Source organism: Barbus barbus (genome assembly GCF_936440315.1).
Source record: "Barbus barbus genome assembly, chromosome: 22".
Taxonomy (NCBI): domain Eukaryota; kingdom Metazoa; phylum Chordata; class Actinopteri; order Cypriniformes; family Cyprinidae; genus Barbus; species Barbus barbus.
Genome location: NC_136750.1, coordinates 27,003,273 through 27,022,375, shown reverse-complemented (window position 1 = coordinate 27,022,375; position 19,103 = coordinate 27,003,273). Strand labels below are relative to the sequence as shown.

At 36.2% G+C, this 19,103-nt stretch overlaps 1 protein-coding gene and 1 pseudogene across 3 annotated transcripts; one reads left to right on the top strand and one right to left on the bottom strand.

Annotated features, from left to right (window-relative positions):
* Positions 1–31: 31 nt before the first annotated feature.
* Positions 32–11,352, bottom strand: LOC306888702 (ATP-dependent DNA helicase DDX11-like; annotated as a pseudogene). Its single transcript, XR_013785973.1, has 21 exons — positions 11,344–11,352; positions 10,758–10,841; positions 10,476–10,682; positions 8,411–8,498; positions 8,171–8,288; positions 7,709–7,788; positions 7,573–7,614; positions 7,403–7,470; positions 4,490–4,528; positions 4,329–4,412; positions 4,141–4,255; positions 3,897–4,067; positions 3,722–3,794; positions 3,533–3,634; positions 2,634–2,783; positions 2,506–2,574; positions 2,364–2,458; positions 1,693–1,777; positions 1,551–1,622; positions 1,196–1,336; positions 32–163 (listed from the first exon to the last, which is right to left on the bottom strand). The product of XR_013785973.1 is annotated as an ATP-dependent DNA helicase DDX11-like (transcript).
* An 863-nt stretch (positions 11,353–12,215) lies between these two features.
* Positions 12,216–19,103, top strand: LOC306888358 (peptidyl-prolyl cis-trans isomerase FKBP4-like). Of its 2 annotated transcripts, XM_079446593.1 has the most exons (11): positions 12,216–12,607; positions 13,638–13,782; positions 14,197–14,339; positions 14,437–14,557; positions 14,772–14,928; positions 15,014–15,104; positions 15,384–15,467; positions 15,565–15,750; positions 16,194–16,433; positions 16,546–16,644; positions 18,441–19,103. In XM_079446593.1, exons 1-10 carry the CDS (start codon positions 12,518–12,520, stop codon positions 16,636–16,638), a joined length of 1,350 nt encoding a protein of 449 aa, XP_079302719.1. In that variant the 5' UTR covers positions 12,216–12,517; the 3' UTR covers positions 16,639–16,644; positions 18,441–19,103. The 2 variants fall into 2 exon arrangements, with proteins under 2 accessions (XP_079302719.1, XP_079302718.1); XM_079446592.1 differs by lacking the exon at positions 18,441–19,103 and having other exon boundaries at positions 16,546–17,655.

The following is a 19,103-nucleotide window of genomic DNA, read 5'->3' as shown; positions in this document are numbered from 1 at the left end:
GCGGCAGAAGTCCGCCTCAATAATTCACAAGGCCAGAGTAGTCCAACAAACAACCATAATGCAGGACACAGCGTAGTATTTTTACACACGCGGCTCGGCTCGGCTCGGCCCTGTCTAGTCGATGACCTCAGAGTGGCGGTCTCTATCGCTTCTCCAGGAAGAACTGCGAAATCAAATAAAGGATCAGACAGGGAGCATACGACTAACAAATCATCCTCATCCTGTCATCCTCGACTTCCTGTGATTAGACCAGACCTGCTTACAGAGAGCACAGCTGGAGAACGTCTGTCTCATTAAAGCAGCACCCAGCTGGAGAGACGCACACGAGCCCTCGGCCGCACTTCACATGCTCCTCTCTATCACTCTGCCACAATCACATTCTGTCTACTATTTGAGAAATGAAGCTGAATGCATCAAGCAACTGATCAGCTAAGAACAGAAAAGATTTCCTTTAAAATACTTTTATTTCATTATTATAAAATTACAACAATTTTAAATAATAAAGCTATATGATAATTAAAATAATTTTTAAAGTATACAAATTAAATCAATAAATGTACAGTATGCATCAGGGATGTGATTTTTCCATATTTCTATGAATTTTTGTATTTTGTAAAGTGGTTTTATGGCAAAATTGGAAAGATATGAAAGCAAAGAAATAAAGACTGTATTGTAATTTTTCTGTTCTGTAAAAAGAAATAAGAATTACAGTATTAGTAGTTATTGATTTCAAATATTAAACCATAGAGCTTTTCTTTTCACGGAAAACTATTTACAAGATACAAAAATCCATTTTAATCTGGAAAAGATCACATCCCTGATGCATACTGTGCATAGTATGCATGGAATTAGTGGATGAGCTAGAGTGTACAGCAGAGCACATGGTATCCCACAATGCAATGTGCCTGACTTCACCCTCCATTTCCACTATGATGAATGAACTGGAAGTGATATCAACGCCAATTTTGAATCTTATTGACTTTTATTGAATTTTGCTAGTCTACTCAAATATTAAGACATTTTAACAAAAACTGGATTGAAAATGCAAAATATTAATTTCTGAGATAAATCAGTTGCTGTATAAAAAAATCATTTGACCACAATACTACGGTTTGAATTTGTTGCATGCTGTTTCGTGTACAATTAAAAACCAAAAAGTAGACAGTATATACCACATACTGCACAGTACGCTTACCCTCCTGATGCTGGCGAAGGCAGGACCAAATGTCGTGTGTGTGTGCGTGCTGGATCGAATCCATTCGGGAAATTTCTGCAGCGTACCGGTGATCACACAGAACAATACATGCGTAATCGCCACGATGACGGATCGCACAACCTGCGTGAGGTGAGGAGAGAAACTGAGCTATTACTCATCTCAAAGACTGTTAGAAAGCAGATTGCATACTAGTCTTATATGGAGAAAAATCATAAAAGTACTATGCTAATAGGCTATTCTGAAATCAGACCATGTCTTTTTGTATTACAAACTGTATTTGTGTGCCCTTTGTTAAACATAGCATTGGATTACAGGAGTACGGGGCTCCGCCTACCAATAGACTGACAGCTTTCATGCACAGATTCTCAATCAGTGCCTTCCCAGGACTTTTACCACCAACGTGAGGCTGAAACAGAAGGGAGAGAGTTAGAAATGGCAGATTTTTCCCAAATGCATCATCCTGTAGGAAGTCTCACCATGTTCTTGTCCAGGTAAGCCATCTTCTCCTGCAGCTCCGGTGACTTTATGTTGGGATACGGCATTCCAACCATAACAATACATCTAAACACAAGCACAGATGCAAAGTGTTTCATTCAACAATTAAACAAAAACTTGCTTTCATAGATATTTTCATATATCATTGTTCATTCATGTAACATTACCGTATACACTAAATACTAAGATTAAAAAACAGTAAGTGAAGCAGTATAAGTGTTATTTTAGTATAATTAATATAGTATTATAGTATTTATTAATGTTTTTTTTTCTTCCTGTTGCTTTGCCAACTAATAAAATTGTTTTTAAATTTTAGTATCATTAATATAATATTATAGTATTTATTCATATTTTTAATTAGTATTTTAGTTCCGTTTAAGTTTTATAATATTTTCTTTTCATTTTTATAAAATTTTCTGTTGAAAAAACATCGAAATGTTTCAGTTTTTCAGTTAACTTAAATGTTTTTTTAGTTTCAGTTAATGAAAATAATAGTAACATATACTATATTGTTTATGCAGTGAAATATTCTATATTGTCGTCATGTCGTAGTGTGCTTCATTGTATATGGCACATTTTTAGTATTTATGCATACTGCTTACAGTATACATACTGCAGTAATAATATGGATTGTGATTCTGAACAGTTCTACCTGCCCAGGTCGTCAGAGAAGTTGATTCCTTCACTCATTTTCCCTCCTACTACAGAGAATAGCAACGCCCCTGTCTGGCCACTTCCACTGCAGCGCTTTCTAATTTACTTGTTAGTATAGTAATATTCACACACTAACACACCTGTATACACTTGGAATAGTCACTGAGCACTTGCTCAACCTGACTGGCTTTTTTCGGCTCCTGGAAAATCTGAAACACACAAAGAGCATCTTAACTCATGTATAAATTGACTTGGCATGGTAGTGTACCTTCTTCTTTGACTCTAGCCTCTGTAGGACGTTAGTACTCTCCCAGTGTCCCAGAATCCTCTTCTCATATTCGTAGGAGGGGAAGAAACAGACCACGCCCCCCGGCACTATGTTACAGAGGTTTGAGAGAACACGGCCCGTCTCCTCCATCTGAGACAGGTAACAGGTATAAACATATTTTGGGGTTATATATATTTTTTTTGAAAGAAGTCTATTATGCTCATCAAGGTTACATTTATTTGACAAATAATACAGTGAAAACAGTAATATTGTGAAATATTATTACAACTTAAAATAACTTTTTTCAAATTTCACTATATCAGGTTTCTGCAATTTTATAAAGGTAATTTAAAGGCTTTTAAAAAACCTTTTTAAGACCAAATAAAGAAAATTTAAGGAATTAAATTAAAGGGAATACATCAATATGTTACTTTTTAATTAATTTTACACACAAAAAAGTAGCTTAAAGATATGAAATCATTTTTACTGCTCCTTCTGATCACACTGCACAAAAGTGATGTTCTTCCTCAGTATTTTTGTCAAATGTCTAAAAATTCTTAAATCAAGGTAGATGCAAACATGACATAAGATAAGAAGTCTTGTTTTCTGATAAATGTATCAAGATGAAGTGAAGTAATGATACAAAATTATCTACAATTATAAATATCTGCCAAGGGGCTCACAAAAATCAACTTAATTCCAATGAAAAACGTGCTTTCATATACCATTTACAACTATTTGTTCTTGTTTTAAAGTTAAGTTTGTCAAAATAAAACAATACTTCATATATAAGTGTACAACTGATGATACTTTGTGGCCATAATCTAAGACAAGCAGATTTGTGTTGTGTTTGTTTGCAACCATCTGTGGTAGTTTTAATTTGCTCATGTAAGTTTTACCATCTGTGGCGTGTCTAGTTTGAAAAGTGAACTCCAACTGTTGTCCTGAGGGGCTGGCGCAAAGGACTATGGGTAGGATGTTCTCCGGGGGTATGACATGACCTGAAGCCATTACGCAAGAGTTACACACATAATAAGCAACATTGCAAAAGATAGCAAGAAGAAATATGCACAATACCATAAACTCACCACATGAGAACTCTAAAATACGGTCTTCTGTGACCCCGGCGGAAAATAGAAGCTGCTCTTTAAAATCAGCAACCTGCAAAACATGAACACAAAATCAGTCTTGCTTTCAGAGAAATGCAGAGAGAATGCTCTATACACTGAGAGTCTTTAATATGTCCGTTTAAGGTTATGTAACTGAGACAGCTGTGTCACTGTGTCCAACAGTGCTTGTGAAGTGTGCGTGTGTGTGTGCGCTGACGGGCTGCATGGTTCCCCCAGCGATGATCACGGCCCTGCACTCCTGGATGATCTGTGTGAAATGCGGCGTTCAGCAAGAGAAACTTCAGACTGCTCTGAGAAAGACATGCTGGAGAAGAAAGGAGAATGATGTCGGAGAGACAATTTCATGTGTATCCATGTGAATGTGAACGAATATTCACTTATGCCTTTGTATCACGACTCGTCCGTCTTTGTTGGCATTAGTGAGGGCAACAGGAAACTTTCAACCAGCATCATTGGAGAAGCCACGATTGGTTTGTCTTCTACTGCCATCTGCTGCTCTGAAACATCTAGAACATCAAATCTGCACTGCTTCTCTGTGCAAAGCCAGGGTGTATGAGGAAGTAACTGTTGACTGAGACCGGACTGTACCTGTAGATCCAGAGTGTGTCTCTACACCACTGCCTTCGTATTTCTCCACAAATCCAAACAGCTACACAAGACATGGATCATCTGTGTGTGTTTGTGTTCATTTTTTAAAATGTGTCATAAATGTGTTCTCGTACTCACTTTTTGGCTGATCATGCTCTTCTCAAAATATTTATGAACCTTCAAAAAATAGATTAAAGCACATTAAGGACTCTACCAATGTCATTTTATAAATATACAGTAACATTGATACATACAGTGGGGAAAAAAATATTGCTTTCCTGAGCAGGGGGTTCACCAATTGTAGTGTGTTACCAATTGTTTTCTTGGTGACTATGGTCCCAGCTGCCTTGAGATCATTGACAAGACCCTCCCGTGTAGTTCTGGGCTGATTCCTCACCGTTCTCATGATTATTGAAACTCCACGAGGTGAGATCTTGCATGGAGCCCCAGACCGAGGGAGACTGACAGTTATTTTGTGTTTCTTCCATTTGTGAATAATCGCACCAACTGCTGTCACCTTCTCACCAAGCTGCTTGTCGATGGTCTTGTAGCCCATTCCAGCCTTGTGTAGGTCTACAATATTGTCCCTGACATCCTTGGACAGCTCTTTGGTCTTGGCCATGGTGGAGAGTTTGGAATCTGATTGATTGATTGCTTCTGTGAACAGATTGTCTTTTATACAGGTAATAAACTGAGATTAGGAGCACTCTCTTAAAGGGAGGCTAATCTCAGCTCCTTACCGGTATAAAAGACACCTGGGAGCCAGAAATCTTGCTGATTTATAGGGGATCAAATATTTATTTGACTCATTAAAATGCAAATCAATTTATAACTTTTTTTTTGTTATTCTGTCTCTCATGGTTCAAATAAACCTATTGAAATTATAGACTGATAATTTCTTTGTCAGTGGGCAAATGTACAAAATCAGCAGGGGATCAAATAATTTTTTTCCACACTGTATATATAAAAATCCTAAATGAGAATTCTGCATTGGCAGCTATCTGAAATAAAATAAGTTTGTTAAATTATTTTAATTTTAGTTTGTCATTTTAGTAAAGCTAAAAATAAATATTAAAAAAATTTAAATAATGAATTTAAATTTTAAAATTAAACTTAAAGATGAAAATAAGAGCTAATTCAAAATATTCATAAAAATATAATAGTATATAAATAACTGTCTGTGTAGTACACTAAAATAAACACACACACACATATATAAGAATAATAAATAGTAACATATATATAGTGCCCTCCAAAAGTATTGGAACAGTAAGGCCAATTCCTTTATTTTTGCTGTAGACTGAAAACATTTGGGTTTGACATCAAAAGATGAATATGAGACGAGATATTAACAGTTCAGCTTTTATTTACAGGTATTTTCATCTGGATCTGACACAACTTAGAAAATAGCACCTTTTGTTTGAACCCATCCATTTTTCATGTTACCAAAAGTATTGGAACATGTGACTGACAGGTGTGTTTTGTTGCCCTGGTGTGTCCTATTAATTGATTATTCAAACAATAAATAGCACTGAATGTCTGCGCTCAGTTTCAGATCCGTGCAGACTGCATTTATAGTTAGTTAGACGTGTAACCAACATGAAAACCAGAGACGTGTCTATGGGTGAAAAACGAGAGCAATTGTGAAGCTGAGAGAAGATGAAAAATCAATCAAACCATTGCACAAACATTGGCAATAGCAAGTACAACCATCTGGAATCTCCTGAGGAAGAAAGAAACCACTGGTGTACTAAGTAACACACACCAAACGGGTAGATCAAGGACAACATCTGCAGTTGATGACAGAAACATTGTGACAGCTGTAAAGAAAGACCCTAAAACAACTGTTAGTGACATCAGCAACAACCTCCAGAGGTGAATGTATCACAATCTACTGTTCGCAGAAGACTTCATGAACAAAAGTACAGAGGCTACACCAGAAGATGCAAACCACTCATTAGCAAGAAGAATAGGAGACGAGCCTCAAACATTCTGGGACAAGGTTTTATGGACTGATTTTATGGAAAGGCTAAAGTTTGGAGAAAGAAAGGATCTGCTCATGATCCCAAACATACAAGCTCATCTGAAACACAGTGTACACAGGTGTACATTATAGTACACATTACACAAGTAATGTAATGGCTTGGGCTTTCATCGCTTCTTCTGGGACAGGCTCATTAATCTTAATTAATGATGTAACACATGATGGCAGCAGCAAAATTAACTCAGAAGTCTACAGAAATATTTTGTCTGACAATTTACAGAAAGATGCAAACTGATTGGGAGATGCTTCATCATGCAGCAAGATAATGACCCAAAACATAGTGCCAAAACAACAAAGGAGTTCATCAGAGGCGAGAAGTGGAAGGTTTTAGACTGGCCAAGTCAATCTCCACACTTAAACCCTGTAGAGTATGCATTTTACCTGTTAAAGAAGAGACTGAAGGGAGTAACCCCCCAAAACTGAAAGAGGTTGCGGTGAAAGCCTGGAAAAGCATCACAAAAGAATGCAAAAGTTTGGTGATGTCAATGGGCTTGATGCAGTTATTGAAAGCAAAGGATTTGCAACTAAATATCAAGTCTTTTTCAGTTTAATCTGTTAATTCTATCTGTTCCAATACTTTTGGAGGGCACTGTACATATATATATATATATATATATATATACATACACACACACATAGTATATGTATATATTACGTATAATATTAACCAATAAAGTTGGTGTAGTGTTATTGTTAATTTTGTTAATTGAAATAAAGCTGAAATAAAATAAAATTGAAATATTTTATGACAAATGAAACCTTAAACCCAAATTAGAATGAGAAATGTTGCACTGGCTCTGAAACAAAGTATGTTTAAGATGAATTATTAAAATGACTACAACTTAAATAAAAAATAAAGATAATTAGAATCGTTTAAAAAATAAAAATGAATAATAAAACTAAAACTGGAGAATGAAAATATAATGTAAAAATAAACACTAATTAAAAATATTACTAAATAATCATAAATATAATAGTATATAAATAATACTGAGTCAGTGTAGTACCTTATAAAGGTTTATGTTATCAACTTGAGCCTTAAACAGGAAGTCAATGATGATCAGCAGCTCACTTCCTGTTGTGTAAAGGAATTCAAAATCAGAACAATTTATGAAGGAAGAAAACATTTAGGAGTGAAAAGTTTCTTGTGCTCTGCGTGCTGGTTGTGTTTGTTTACCTGGCTGGCAGGACTGAGTGTTCGGATTCTGACCCACTTTACCTGTTAACAGGAAACCACAGCAATAAACCAGCTAGATAAAATGAGATGGACCAAGATAAAATACACAAACAAAACAATCTGCCACACAGCTGACCTCCGAGTGTGCGCACAAGTCCCTCCAGCACAAAGAGGATCTGTTTGATGTACATCAGATTTTTGGCCTTCAGTCGACTTCTGCAACCATACAACACACTGATATTTACATTAAATCACAACGATAGTGTGACCTGATGTCTAAAACATTACTTTAGTAGCTAGCAGACTTCAATTTCATTTTGAATGACCTTTCATTATGCTTTTTTCCTTTTCACATTAAAGGAAAGGTTGTTTCTAGAGCAACAAATCAGCATATTAAAATGATTTCTGAAGGATCATGTGACACTGACGACTGGAGTAATGATGCTGAAAATTCAGCTTTGCATCACAAGAATAAATTACATTTTAAAGTACATTACAACAGAAAATAATTATTTTAAATTGTAATAATATTTCACAATATTACTGTTTTTACTGAATTTTTAAAACAAATAAATGCAGCTTTGGTAGCACAAGAGACTTCACCAGCACCTCGTCCCTCATCGCCATCAAACTTTCAAAACCCGAGAAGGGACACGTCGCCTTGGCAACGCCGCATCGCCGTTTCGTCTCAGAGTCTGATGCCTTTTTTCGTTTCTCTGCAGATGGAGGTCAGAACTTCCACATTTAGCTCATGTCATTCTCATCTGATTATGTTAACACTGGGTCATTTGAAATCAGCAGAGTTTGAATTGGCAGAGATTGTGATGATGTTTCTGACCGTGTTTGTTTTTCTGCATTTCTAAACAGCGGTCGTTCATCATTTGGACGTTTCCGAGCCGGACGACCTCTGGATTAATGCATAGGTTCTAAAAACGGCAAAATGACAAACATCTAATTGCCCGTTTATGGATACGTAAGAAATTATTGTTGAAAATTGGCCTTGTATTGTGGCAGCACTGATTTTCCACAAAAACATTTAAAAATCTAACATTTACAAGTTAATTAAAAAGCAAAAAAAATTTGTTATAGACACTCATTATATCATGTTAAAACTGATTATAGAATGATCATATAATTATACAGTATACTACTGTTAAAAGCTTAGACTTATTTTTTAAGAAATTAATACTTTTATTTAGCAAGGATGCATTAAACTGATCAAAAGTGACAAAAAAACATGCTATTTCAAATAAATGCTGTTGTTTTGAACTTTCCATTCATTAAAAAATCCTAAAAAATAGTTTCCATGAAACTATTGAGCAGCAGCTGTTTTCAACATTGATAATAATGAGAAATGTGTCTTGAGCAGCAAAATCAGTATATTAGAATGATTTCTGAAGGATCATGTGACACGGAAGTAATGATGCTTTGCATCAGGAATAAATTACATTTTTTAAAATACAATATTGTAATAATATTTCACAATATTACTGTTTTTACTGTATTTTTTATCAAATAATGCAGCCTTGGTGAGAATAAGAAACTTATTTCAGAAACACTAAAAAAGTCTTAAAACCCCAAACGTTGGTATATGTTCAATTATTGTTAGTGTCATTTATTAATAGTGATAAAAGAATCACAATGACAATTGTGTGTGCATGTTTACCTGTCTGGAGCCCAGGTTAACCAAGCGAACACCTCGTGCACAAACTGAGCCAGCTGAGAGTGAGTTCAGCTACAGTAAAATACATTTATTGTCATTTTTGTATTTGTAAAGCAAGGGACCACTATCCTAAAATTTAAAAGTCAGCTAGATGTTTTTAAATATATAAAGACACCATTCATACATAATTAAATTAAATATTATTTGAAAATAATATTTAGAATATATTAATTTTTTAACATAACAATTACAATTTCTACTCACTCTAGCACTGTACTGTTAGATGTATTATTATATTTATCTTTTATTTTTTATTTATAATGTGAGGGACCCCCATCCTGCAATTTAACAGGCAGCTAGGCTATATATCATCACTATATATATATGTGTGTGTGTAATATATATATATATTACACATATATAGGATATATATATATATATATATATATATATATATATATATATATATATATATATCAAAGAACAAAGTGCAAAGCCGCTATGTTGATGAATGGAATTGCATTCGTGATCTCAAAGATGCTTCCAGAAACGAACAATTAAACCTGTTCTAGAAGTGGTCAAATGAATAAAACTGTGAGAATACTTTCTTGTAAGATATTATGATGTTGAATAAGTTATGCTTGAGCTGCTGACATCAGACCCTTTCTTCTGTTAAACTGCAGCATGAACAACATGCAAGTACTTCTCATTGCAAACTGAACCGAAGCATCGGGAAACACTCAATCCTATATAAAGTGTAGCCTATAGACAGACTATACTACACACAGCACAGCAGAAAGACATTTCGCAAACAACTTGTAATGTTTCTGCTGGCATGCATGTTCAAATGAATGTTTTAAACAGTGTTACTGCCGTGCATACAACATATCTTACGGTACTACTACCGTATGGACGATACTACCGTTTAACAAATGCAATGGCACCACAGGTATTTTTAAGCTTTAGTATCGCGATACTACCGTCACACCGGTGTATCGTGCAACCCTAATATATATATATATATATATATATATATATATATATATTGTAAATATTTTTTTTTTATGCATTACAATTAGACATTTTTCACTTGCTATTGTACTGTACTGTTATATGTATTATTTATTAAAATATTTGATTATTTTTTACACTGCTTTTCTCTAGTTAGGTTGGAAACCCCTGCTTAGAAACACATGACTTGGTCTGATGAACTGTGAGAGGCACATAATAATTCTCATACCTTTAACTTGTTGACAGTGTCCCTCTCTGCTTTCTTCTGCACAAACTCAGACACCCAGTCCGGCTCTGATGCTTGGCTGGAGCTGTTCTTCACAGCATCACACTTCTTCTCCGGTCCATCCAGAAGTTTAGCAGCCTCCTGTCTCTTCTGCTCCTCATAGTCTCTCAGCCATGTCAGTGCACCACATATAAGACTCAGAGATTTTCCCTGCAGGATCAAACACAAGAAAGCTTAGGCCTGCACTGTCATCTTAAATGAGACAGATCTCATGCACAGACTGACCGTGCCAGTGGGACTCTCGAATATACCGACTTTCCCCTGATCCAGAGCAGTGTAAAGGGCCTCCATGAAGCTCTCCTGGATGGGCTACTCTTGCTCTCCATGTCATATAATCAGGATCAGGTCCTGCATATGGCAATAAACTCCTCACAGAGCCAACAGAACATGACTTAAGTTCATATGTAAATCTGTCGCTTTCCCCGTGTAATTATATTGAGATCACAGATGGCAACAAATAAATATGACCTGTTATTTCATATGAAAGAAAAACTAGATCAGACAGCGTACACTTCCTGCCAGTCTTCTGCTTCAGCCAATGAAAACGTCTTAGCGCTTAGGGATCAGCGTCAAACTCTACTCTCTAATGAAAACCGAAATAAACTCTAGAAAGTCTTCCGTTGATTATCACAAGCTTTTATTTAAACATGAGTTATGTTTTCTTTGAAGTCGTCTGTTTTTATCGTATTTATACTATTGTATTTTATGATCTCACTGTTAATTTATTATTATTATTATGGTATTTATTCATATTTAGCTTATACTTTTATCTTTCAGTTTTTATTTTATTTTTAATAATTTTGTTATGTACTTTTATCATTCTTATAAACTTAAAGTTTTTTATATATATATTTGAAAGTGCATAGTTTAAATACAAATGAGTATTTTTAACACAAGTATATTATTCTTTTATATTACAACACAGTATATAGTGGGAAACTGTATAGTTATAAACATCATCAAGCGGTGTAGTAGACAGCTACATATACAGGCTCTCTTTAAACACTAGGCGCGTTTTCATTACAGATTTGCGCAATACTTGTGATATTTTATAAATGTCGATAAAAAAGTATTGCGAAATGACCGCGTTTCTATTAAGAGGTATTTTGCGACACAAAAACGTAACTTTTCCTCTCGCGATAAGTCATGGCAATGGAATTTGTTGGGATTTTGACAGATTTTGGCTATATTTAATCGAAAGAGGCGTGTGCATGTATTTTTACAAAAGCAGTGCGGAGAGCTGCTTCAGAAACGTGCGCGACCACCTCAAGCAAGTGTAAAACTTTTTTGCGATATATGGGTGTTTTTGCAAAATTGATGCGTTTCCATTAGGCGTATTTTCAATTTGCGCAATTTTAAGTGTAACGCGCCTACTGTTAAATAAGAATCCTTTACTATCAGTCAGTCTGGTATAGACTATAATTCCTATGTTTTGTTTTTAATGGCCATTAAAAAAAAACAGAATCTTTGAAAAGTTAAAATTTGATTTTTATTTTATTGTTACTGCTTTTATTATATATGTCTTGTTTTATTTTGTATATTTTTAGTTGTTGTTCTATACTTGTTACAAGTTGTTACGTTGTTTGGCACGCATAAAGATTAAAAAAAAATAATTGACCAGAAAAACATGGCTAACCAAGTGTTCTCTTCGTTATTGACTGTAGTTACGAGTTTAGGGACGGTGCCTAAGGTTTCAGTCAGTCACTCAGTTCTAGACGCTCCTCGCTCTCGCAGCTCTGGAAAGTTCGCTGAGTCGCGTCAGTTTCCAGCGAATGTTATATAAACGCCTCGCACAGCTCGTCTGCGGACTCAAAAACTACATTTAACGAGCACGAACCGTCAAATTCAAGCTGTGGATCATAAAATCCATTCCCAATAGTGATATTAATCCCATTTAGCCCTGCAGACGTCGAGTCTCCAGTGATTTCTGCAGAGAGACACTCTGTAAGGTTTTCTGTAAGGTTAATTTTCATATTAAATCAAAGATGACTGCAGAAGAGGTGGTGAATGAAGGCTGTAGCATCCCCATCGAGGGCGAAGACATCACCCCGAAGAAAGATGGAGGTGTTTTAAAGGTAAATACTGCAGTGCAATGAGCCGCATTGACTCTGTGAAAGGAGGAGTGCATTTTAGACAACATTTCCCTCTGTTAGCTCACTTTACTGCAGCTGTATGCACTAAAATGTGAATAAATGCATTTCGTTTGTTTAAAAATTGTTAACTGCTTTCAAACACAGCCTGTTGCTAATTTTGCAGCATTGCTAACGTTAGATGTTTCCAGCGAGCTTGTCGAGCTTAAAGGGACAGTTCACCTACTAAAATGACCATTTTATCATAATTTAATTATTTGAATGTCTAACCAAACTTATTTGACTTTCTTTTTTTATGTGCAACAGAAAATGAGATGTTAGACAAAACATTAGCTGTTGTTAGCTCCGGTCACCATTCACTTCCATTGCCTTTCATCTGGTCTTAACGAAAGCGAATGGTGACTGATATTGTCAACATGTCTAAAACGGCTTTTTGTGTCTTTCATGATTGGAATAACATGAGGGCGAATAAATGATGACAGAAATCAATTTTTTTGTTTACTTTACTTTTAAGTGTGTTGCAATGTTGCATTTTTTATTTGTACAGATTAGCCACGTGTAATGTCAAGTAAACATTCAAATGTTATCCATTTTGTATCTATATAGAAGTGACACGTTTATGTAATGAAATGAGTGGCAGTTTTATAGAGCATGCACATGCAGGTCAGCATGTCATTTCTGGTAACTTCTTTCAGGTTGGTGTTTTCAGATGGAAAGTCATTCAGACAGGAATTACTTGTTTGGGATAATTGAAGACTTTCAATGCAATGCATTTGAGAAATATTAGTCTGAGTGAGCTGTAATTATGACATGCAATAAGGCACACCTATGCAATTTCAAAGTAATTTACTATATACGGACATAGTTTAAATTGACTTGTTTTTGAGTAATATATTATAAATGTAAGCATTAGGCATGAACGTTTTTCTGTCTGTGGTCTTTTGAAGATTGACAGATCACAGGTGTAATGCAGTGTGATTTACAGATTGATGATTAATCTCTCTCTCTTCTACAGATGGTCAAGAAGGAGGGTACAGGCACCGAGTTGCCTATGACCGGTGATAAAGTGTTGGTACACTATGTTGGAACGCAGCTTGATGGCACACAGTTCGACTCCAGCCGTGATCGAGGAGAGAAGTTCTCCTTTGAGCTGGGCAAAGGTGGGTGTTATGAGAGTTAAGTGTATTGAATGTTTATCTACCCTCTCTGACATTTAAACAGGTTGTTGACACTCTAATTTATATGGAAAGAACACCTGTTGTGATTAGTCCAAGTAGCAATTTAGTGTAAGTAGTGTCAGATCATTGCCATTTCTTACATTAGTGATTTCGTAATTTTATTGGCTAACCAGGAAGTTATCATCACCCTGGTTCCCTTGATGCACAAATTGTTCACCGTATGCATTTAGAAAATACGGTTAATTTCTATTTCATGCCAACTTTAAACCATCTTGAACCTAATCATGTGCATTGTGGGAATTGCAGGGCATGATGCATTTAGAAAATTCAGAATCGATAAAGATTGTCTGGCATGCAAATCAATCATTTTAAAGCATTATTTGCTTTTTCTCACAGGTCAGGTGATCAAAGCATGGGACATCGGTGTGGCCACGATGAAGATTGGCGAGATCTGCCAATTGATTTGTAAACCTGAGTATGCCTATGGAGCTGCTGGCAACCCACCCAAAATCCCACCCAACGCTACACTTGTGTTCCAGGTGAGGTCCAGATGCATGCAAACAGGATATTCTGAATATAAAATTGCATGACTGTAAGGAGTTTGTGTATTGATGTGTCCATTCGTTTGTCTGGCAGGTGGAGTTGTTTGAGTTTCACGGGGAGGACATCACAGATGAAGAAGATGGTGGAATTATTCGCAGGATCATCACTAAGGGGGAGGGTTACACAAAGCCAAATGAGGGTGCATCTGTGGAAGGTATAACACTCTTCTTATTCCTACAACACTCAGCAAATGAAGAGCAATTAATCTATGTCAGTCGACAAGGGTCCACCGAATGAGTAAAGCAAATGTTATCAGAAGCGGATGTAATTTAAAGAAATAGTTGACTCAAAAATAGCTTTCTCCAGTGAATTATTAAAGGGTTAGTGCACCCTTTGCTGTAGTTAATTTTTCTGTTTCTTTGGGTTAGTGTGGTTGGAGGGTCGTCACGAGGAGCGCGTTTTCGATGAGCGTGAGCTGAAGTTTGAGGTGGGAGATGGAGAGGGTTTGGGTCTGCCTCCAGCTGTGGAGAAAGCCCTGCAGGCTATGGAGCAGGGGGAAGAGGCACTCTTCACCATCAAACCAAAGTAAACGCACGTTTCCTACACCTGCGCAAAGTATCTGTTGATGTCCTTGTTTTTGTTGATTTATTTGTGTGTGCATCAATCTCAGATATGGCTTTGGAACTGCTGGCAGCGACAAATTCAACATTCCACCTAATGCTACGTTGCAGTATAAAATCAAATTGAAAGCTTTTGAGAAGGTCAGTGTTTCCTCCTAAATAAAAGCAGCACACAGCAGAATTCACTCCTGCGTTATTCAGGAAAAAGTTAGTATAAGGGGATTTTATGTTATTGAGGTTTATATTTTAGTGAACTTGTGGGTATGTAATATAACACTGTGTTTTCTAATTAAAGTAAAAAAAACGAATCGTGCTTTAAGATTAATTACAGTCTGTAAGCGATCAGTTAGGCTGTAATGTCTTTACACAGTCATTGTCATGATCGGATATGAGCCCAAGATGCCATGTTCTCTTACACAGGCCAAAGAATCCTGGGAGATGAACACGACTGAGAAACTAGAACAGAGTGTCATCGTCAAAGAGAAAGGAACTCAGTATTTTAAGGTAGCGGAAATGTCATGCACACTGATGTGCATTCATACATCCCATTTTAATCTAATAGTACTCTGTTATAGAATCGGAGTGTGTTTTGTTTGCGCAGGAGGGGAAATACAAGCAGGCAGCTATGCAGTACAAACGCATTGTGTCCTGGTTGGAGCACGAGTCCAGCATGCAGCCGGAGGACGAAGAGAAAGCCAAAGCGTTGCGATTGGCTGCTCATCTCAACCTAGCAATGTGCTACCTAAAGCTGCACGAGCCAAACCCTGCCCTCGAGAACTGTGACAAGGTAGGAAGCGAAAAACATTTTTTATGCTTATGGTCATGCATACAGTCATATGGAAGAGCTGCAAAAGTGAATACATAAAGTTGTGAGATTCATTAAACGTTAATAAATGACCCTACGTTTGTAATGTCTATTTAATGAGAACAATCATTAATGTAAATAAGCATGTAATAAGTTCCAGGTGTGTTTTAATATTTCTGGCTATTTATTTCAATTTTTTTTAACATTATCTGAACATTCTGTTTTAGCATTTCTGATTTTAGTTTACATATTTTTTTCATCATTATCAAGTTAAAAAGCAAAAAGTAATGCCGTTTCTCTTCACTGATATTCACTCTTGAATCCTAATTTGCTGGTAATATTAAAAAGAGACCTTCATTTCGTTCTGCCAGAATGTTCTTATTTCTCCTGGTTTCTTTTTGCTTTCTGTATTTCTTTGTGTAAAGGCACTGGAGCTGGACGCAAATAACGAGAAGGCTTTGTTTAGGCGAGGAGAGGCATTGGTCGACATGAAGGAGTTTGACAGGGCGAGAGCAGACTTCCAGCGTGTCACTCAATTGTATCCAGCCAATAAGGCTGCGAAGAGCCAGATGATGCTCTGCCAGAAACATATCAAAGAGCAACACGAGAAGGACAAACGCCTCTACGCCAACATGTTCCAGAAGTTTGCAGAGAGAGACGCCAAAGTAAGTGTCAACGGTTACTAGCTCGTAGTCACTGCACAAAACAGTTAACCGCCAGATATCTGTTGTCTTCTATCTAATGTTGTTTTTTTGTGTGTGTGTCTTTATTTTCTAGAAGGAGGCGGTGCAAGAAAAGGAACAGGAAAAGAAACCGAACGGTGCAATGGAAATAGATGAAAACGGAGCCCAGGAACAAACCGCAGCATAATAGCATGTGCGTTTGTATTATTTACTGTCTTTTGTGTTTTTTATTTTTTTGTACCTTCTATAATATTTGTCCTTCTGAAGCGACTGTGTCTGTGCGATTGAAGACGCGTACTTGCTTTGGTTTCTAATCTAATGTAGCAAGTGGTTTGCTTTTGTACTGTGGCCAGACCCTTGTGGCCAGGTGTGCACTCTCATATGATTGCACAAGTGTATGAATGTTTGTGTGTGTGATATAAGGCAGCTAGTCGGCCTGGCCGTGTTCTCTCTGAGAGATGGTGGAAACAAAGCGGACTCGTTCTCCGTCTGTAGCCTGTACTGCAGCCTCTTGCGTCGGCCGCAAAACCGTCGCTGATCCTTAGAAACTCTTGAGTCGCACTGCTGTACAATAAAGCGCTTTTCTGTCCTGTCACTAAACTTTAAGTAAAGTGCATGGAAATGATTGCCAGGGCAAAAAAAGACTGTTTTCTTTGATTTGTAAACATTTGATTTGTTTATTTCCTTTATTAAGAACATCTTTTCAATGTTAATGTATCACAACTGGAAGCATTTCCATAGTGAATCTCTGCTGAAGTCTTAAGCATTTTAGAGGAGAAACCACGCACTTTTCCTGTGAAGAATCGTCTAGTTTCTGCTTCACTCGTTTTCTGTGTGCAGCCTTTTTGGTGAGATCGTTTTACCGTAGATTATCATCAATATAGGGCTGAGATGTTGGCCATTTTAAAATACAAGGCGAGAACTTGAACTTAGAGCTGCAGTCTGTCTTTTTGTTTTGCCGTTTTGTCCCTTGTCTTTTCATCTTTTTGTGGACAAGATTCTCCATGATTTCTCCATAATGGCACTTGCACATTGTAATCAGATGGTGAATTGTCACGGCAGAAGAGGCTCTGTGTGACAGAGCTCAAGCAGGACTGTAGTGTGGTTTGTGTGGGTTAAAGCGAGACATACAGATAGATTCTGCTCCCATGTCCTTGATGCGTCACTGATGTTGACTAGAACAATAAAACAAATTAAAAATCCTCCTGCTGTAGTGTCTGATTTGTAGCATTTAGGACAGTGTGAAAGTAGTACAAAATGTGTCTATCTCTCCAAAGATAAATTAGAAGCCAGTTGAATCCATAAAAGGAAATGGATGTATTTGATGAACCAGTACTACTGCAGTCAGCTAAAATAGAGAAATTATAAAAACATTTTTCACTCAGAAATCGGTAGCAAATTTCCCAAATTACAATTATAAAAATAATTTAGAAGTAGAACGACTGAATTTGTATTTTCTGGTAAAACCTCCAATGATCTTCTTCTTTTCAATTTCTTTCCTATTCCTGTTTCCTTAACTCATTTTTATTTAAGAACCATAGTCCTCGTGGTCTTGGGCAACCTGGAAAAATAAGATAATTTTAAAAGCGTGATTTATCGACCTGGAAAGGTAATGGAACTTAATGAAAAAATTAAGTGATCAACTTTATTATAATAAATATACCTTTTTATAATTTAAATAAAGTAAAAAAAAAAAAATTTGAAAATTGCTAATAGTGAGTAAAAAAAATTCAAAAACATTCCTGTAATCACAAATGACTGGGAAAAATATTGCAAACCCTGAAGAGCATCACTGAAATTTCTGTAATTTAATTATTTAGAATTATTGTTTATTGTAATGTATTATCACTCCTTGTTTCTGTACATGAAGTTTGAAACTCAGCATTTTCATTACAATATCAGTAATATCCCTTCAAATTCATTGTGTCATCAGAATTGTGTTTTGTGTTATTAAATTCATTGTGTTTTGCTCTTCTTTGTGTTTGACAGTAGGGGGAGCCTTGGACTCAAAAGGGTTGAGCATCACTGCATTATCCAACTTGTTGGATTAAAAACAAATCCCAAAAAAAACTGTAACTTGAATGCAATGTAAGTCGCTTTGGATAAAAGCGTCTGCTAAATGCATAAATGTAAATGATTTGAAAAATTTGTCTATGAGTGAAACCTTCACCAACTTACACCAAAATACCATAATAATGCAAACAGCTGGAGTTAGATTGAGAAGGAAAAGACTAATGTAGAAATAACTGCATAACTGCTAAATCAGAAAGGCCTGGTTTCACAGACAGGGCTAAACCAGGATTAGTCCATAGTTCAATTAGGGCATTTAAGTAATTTTTATAAACATACTTAGAAAAAAAACATTACTGGTGTGCATCTTGAGACAAAACAAAGGCAATGATATATTTTAAGATCAATCAGTGCAAGTTTATTTCAGTTGAAACTGCTCAGACTTGCATTTTAATCTAGGACTAGGCTTAAGCCTTGTCTGTGAAACCAGGGGAAAATGTATTAGCCAAGTTGTACTTAAGGACTTTGCCTTGACGGCTCTATAAAAGCGTAAACACGCCAAGCATGTGTGATATATGACATTACATCTTCAGGGTGTGTAAGAGTGCATCTATAGTGAGAAGAATAAATATAATGTGCATG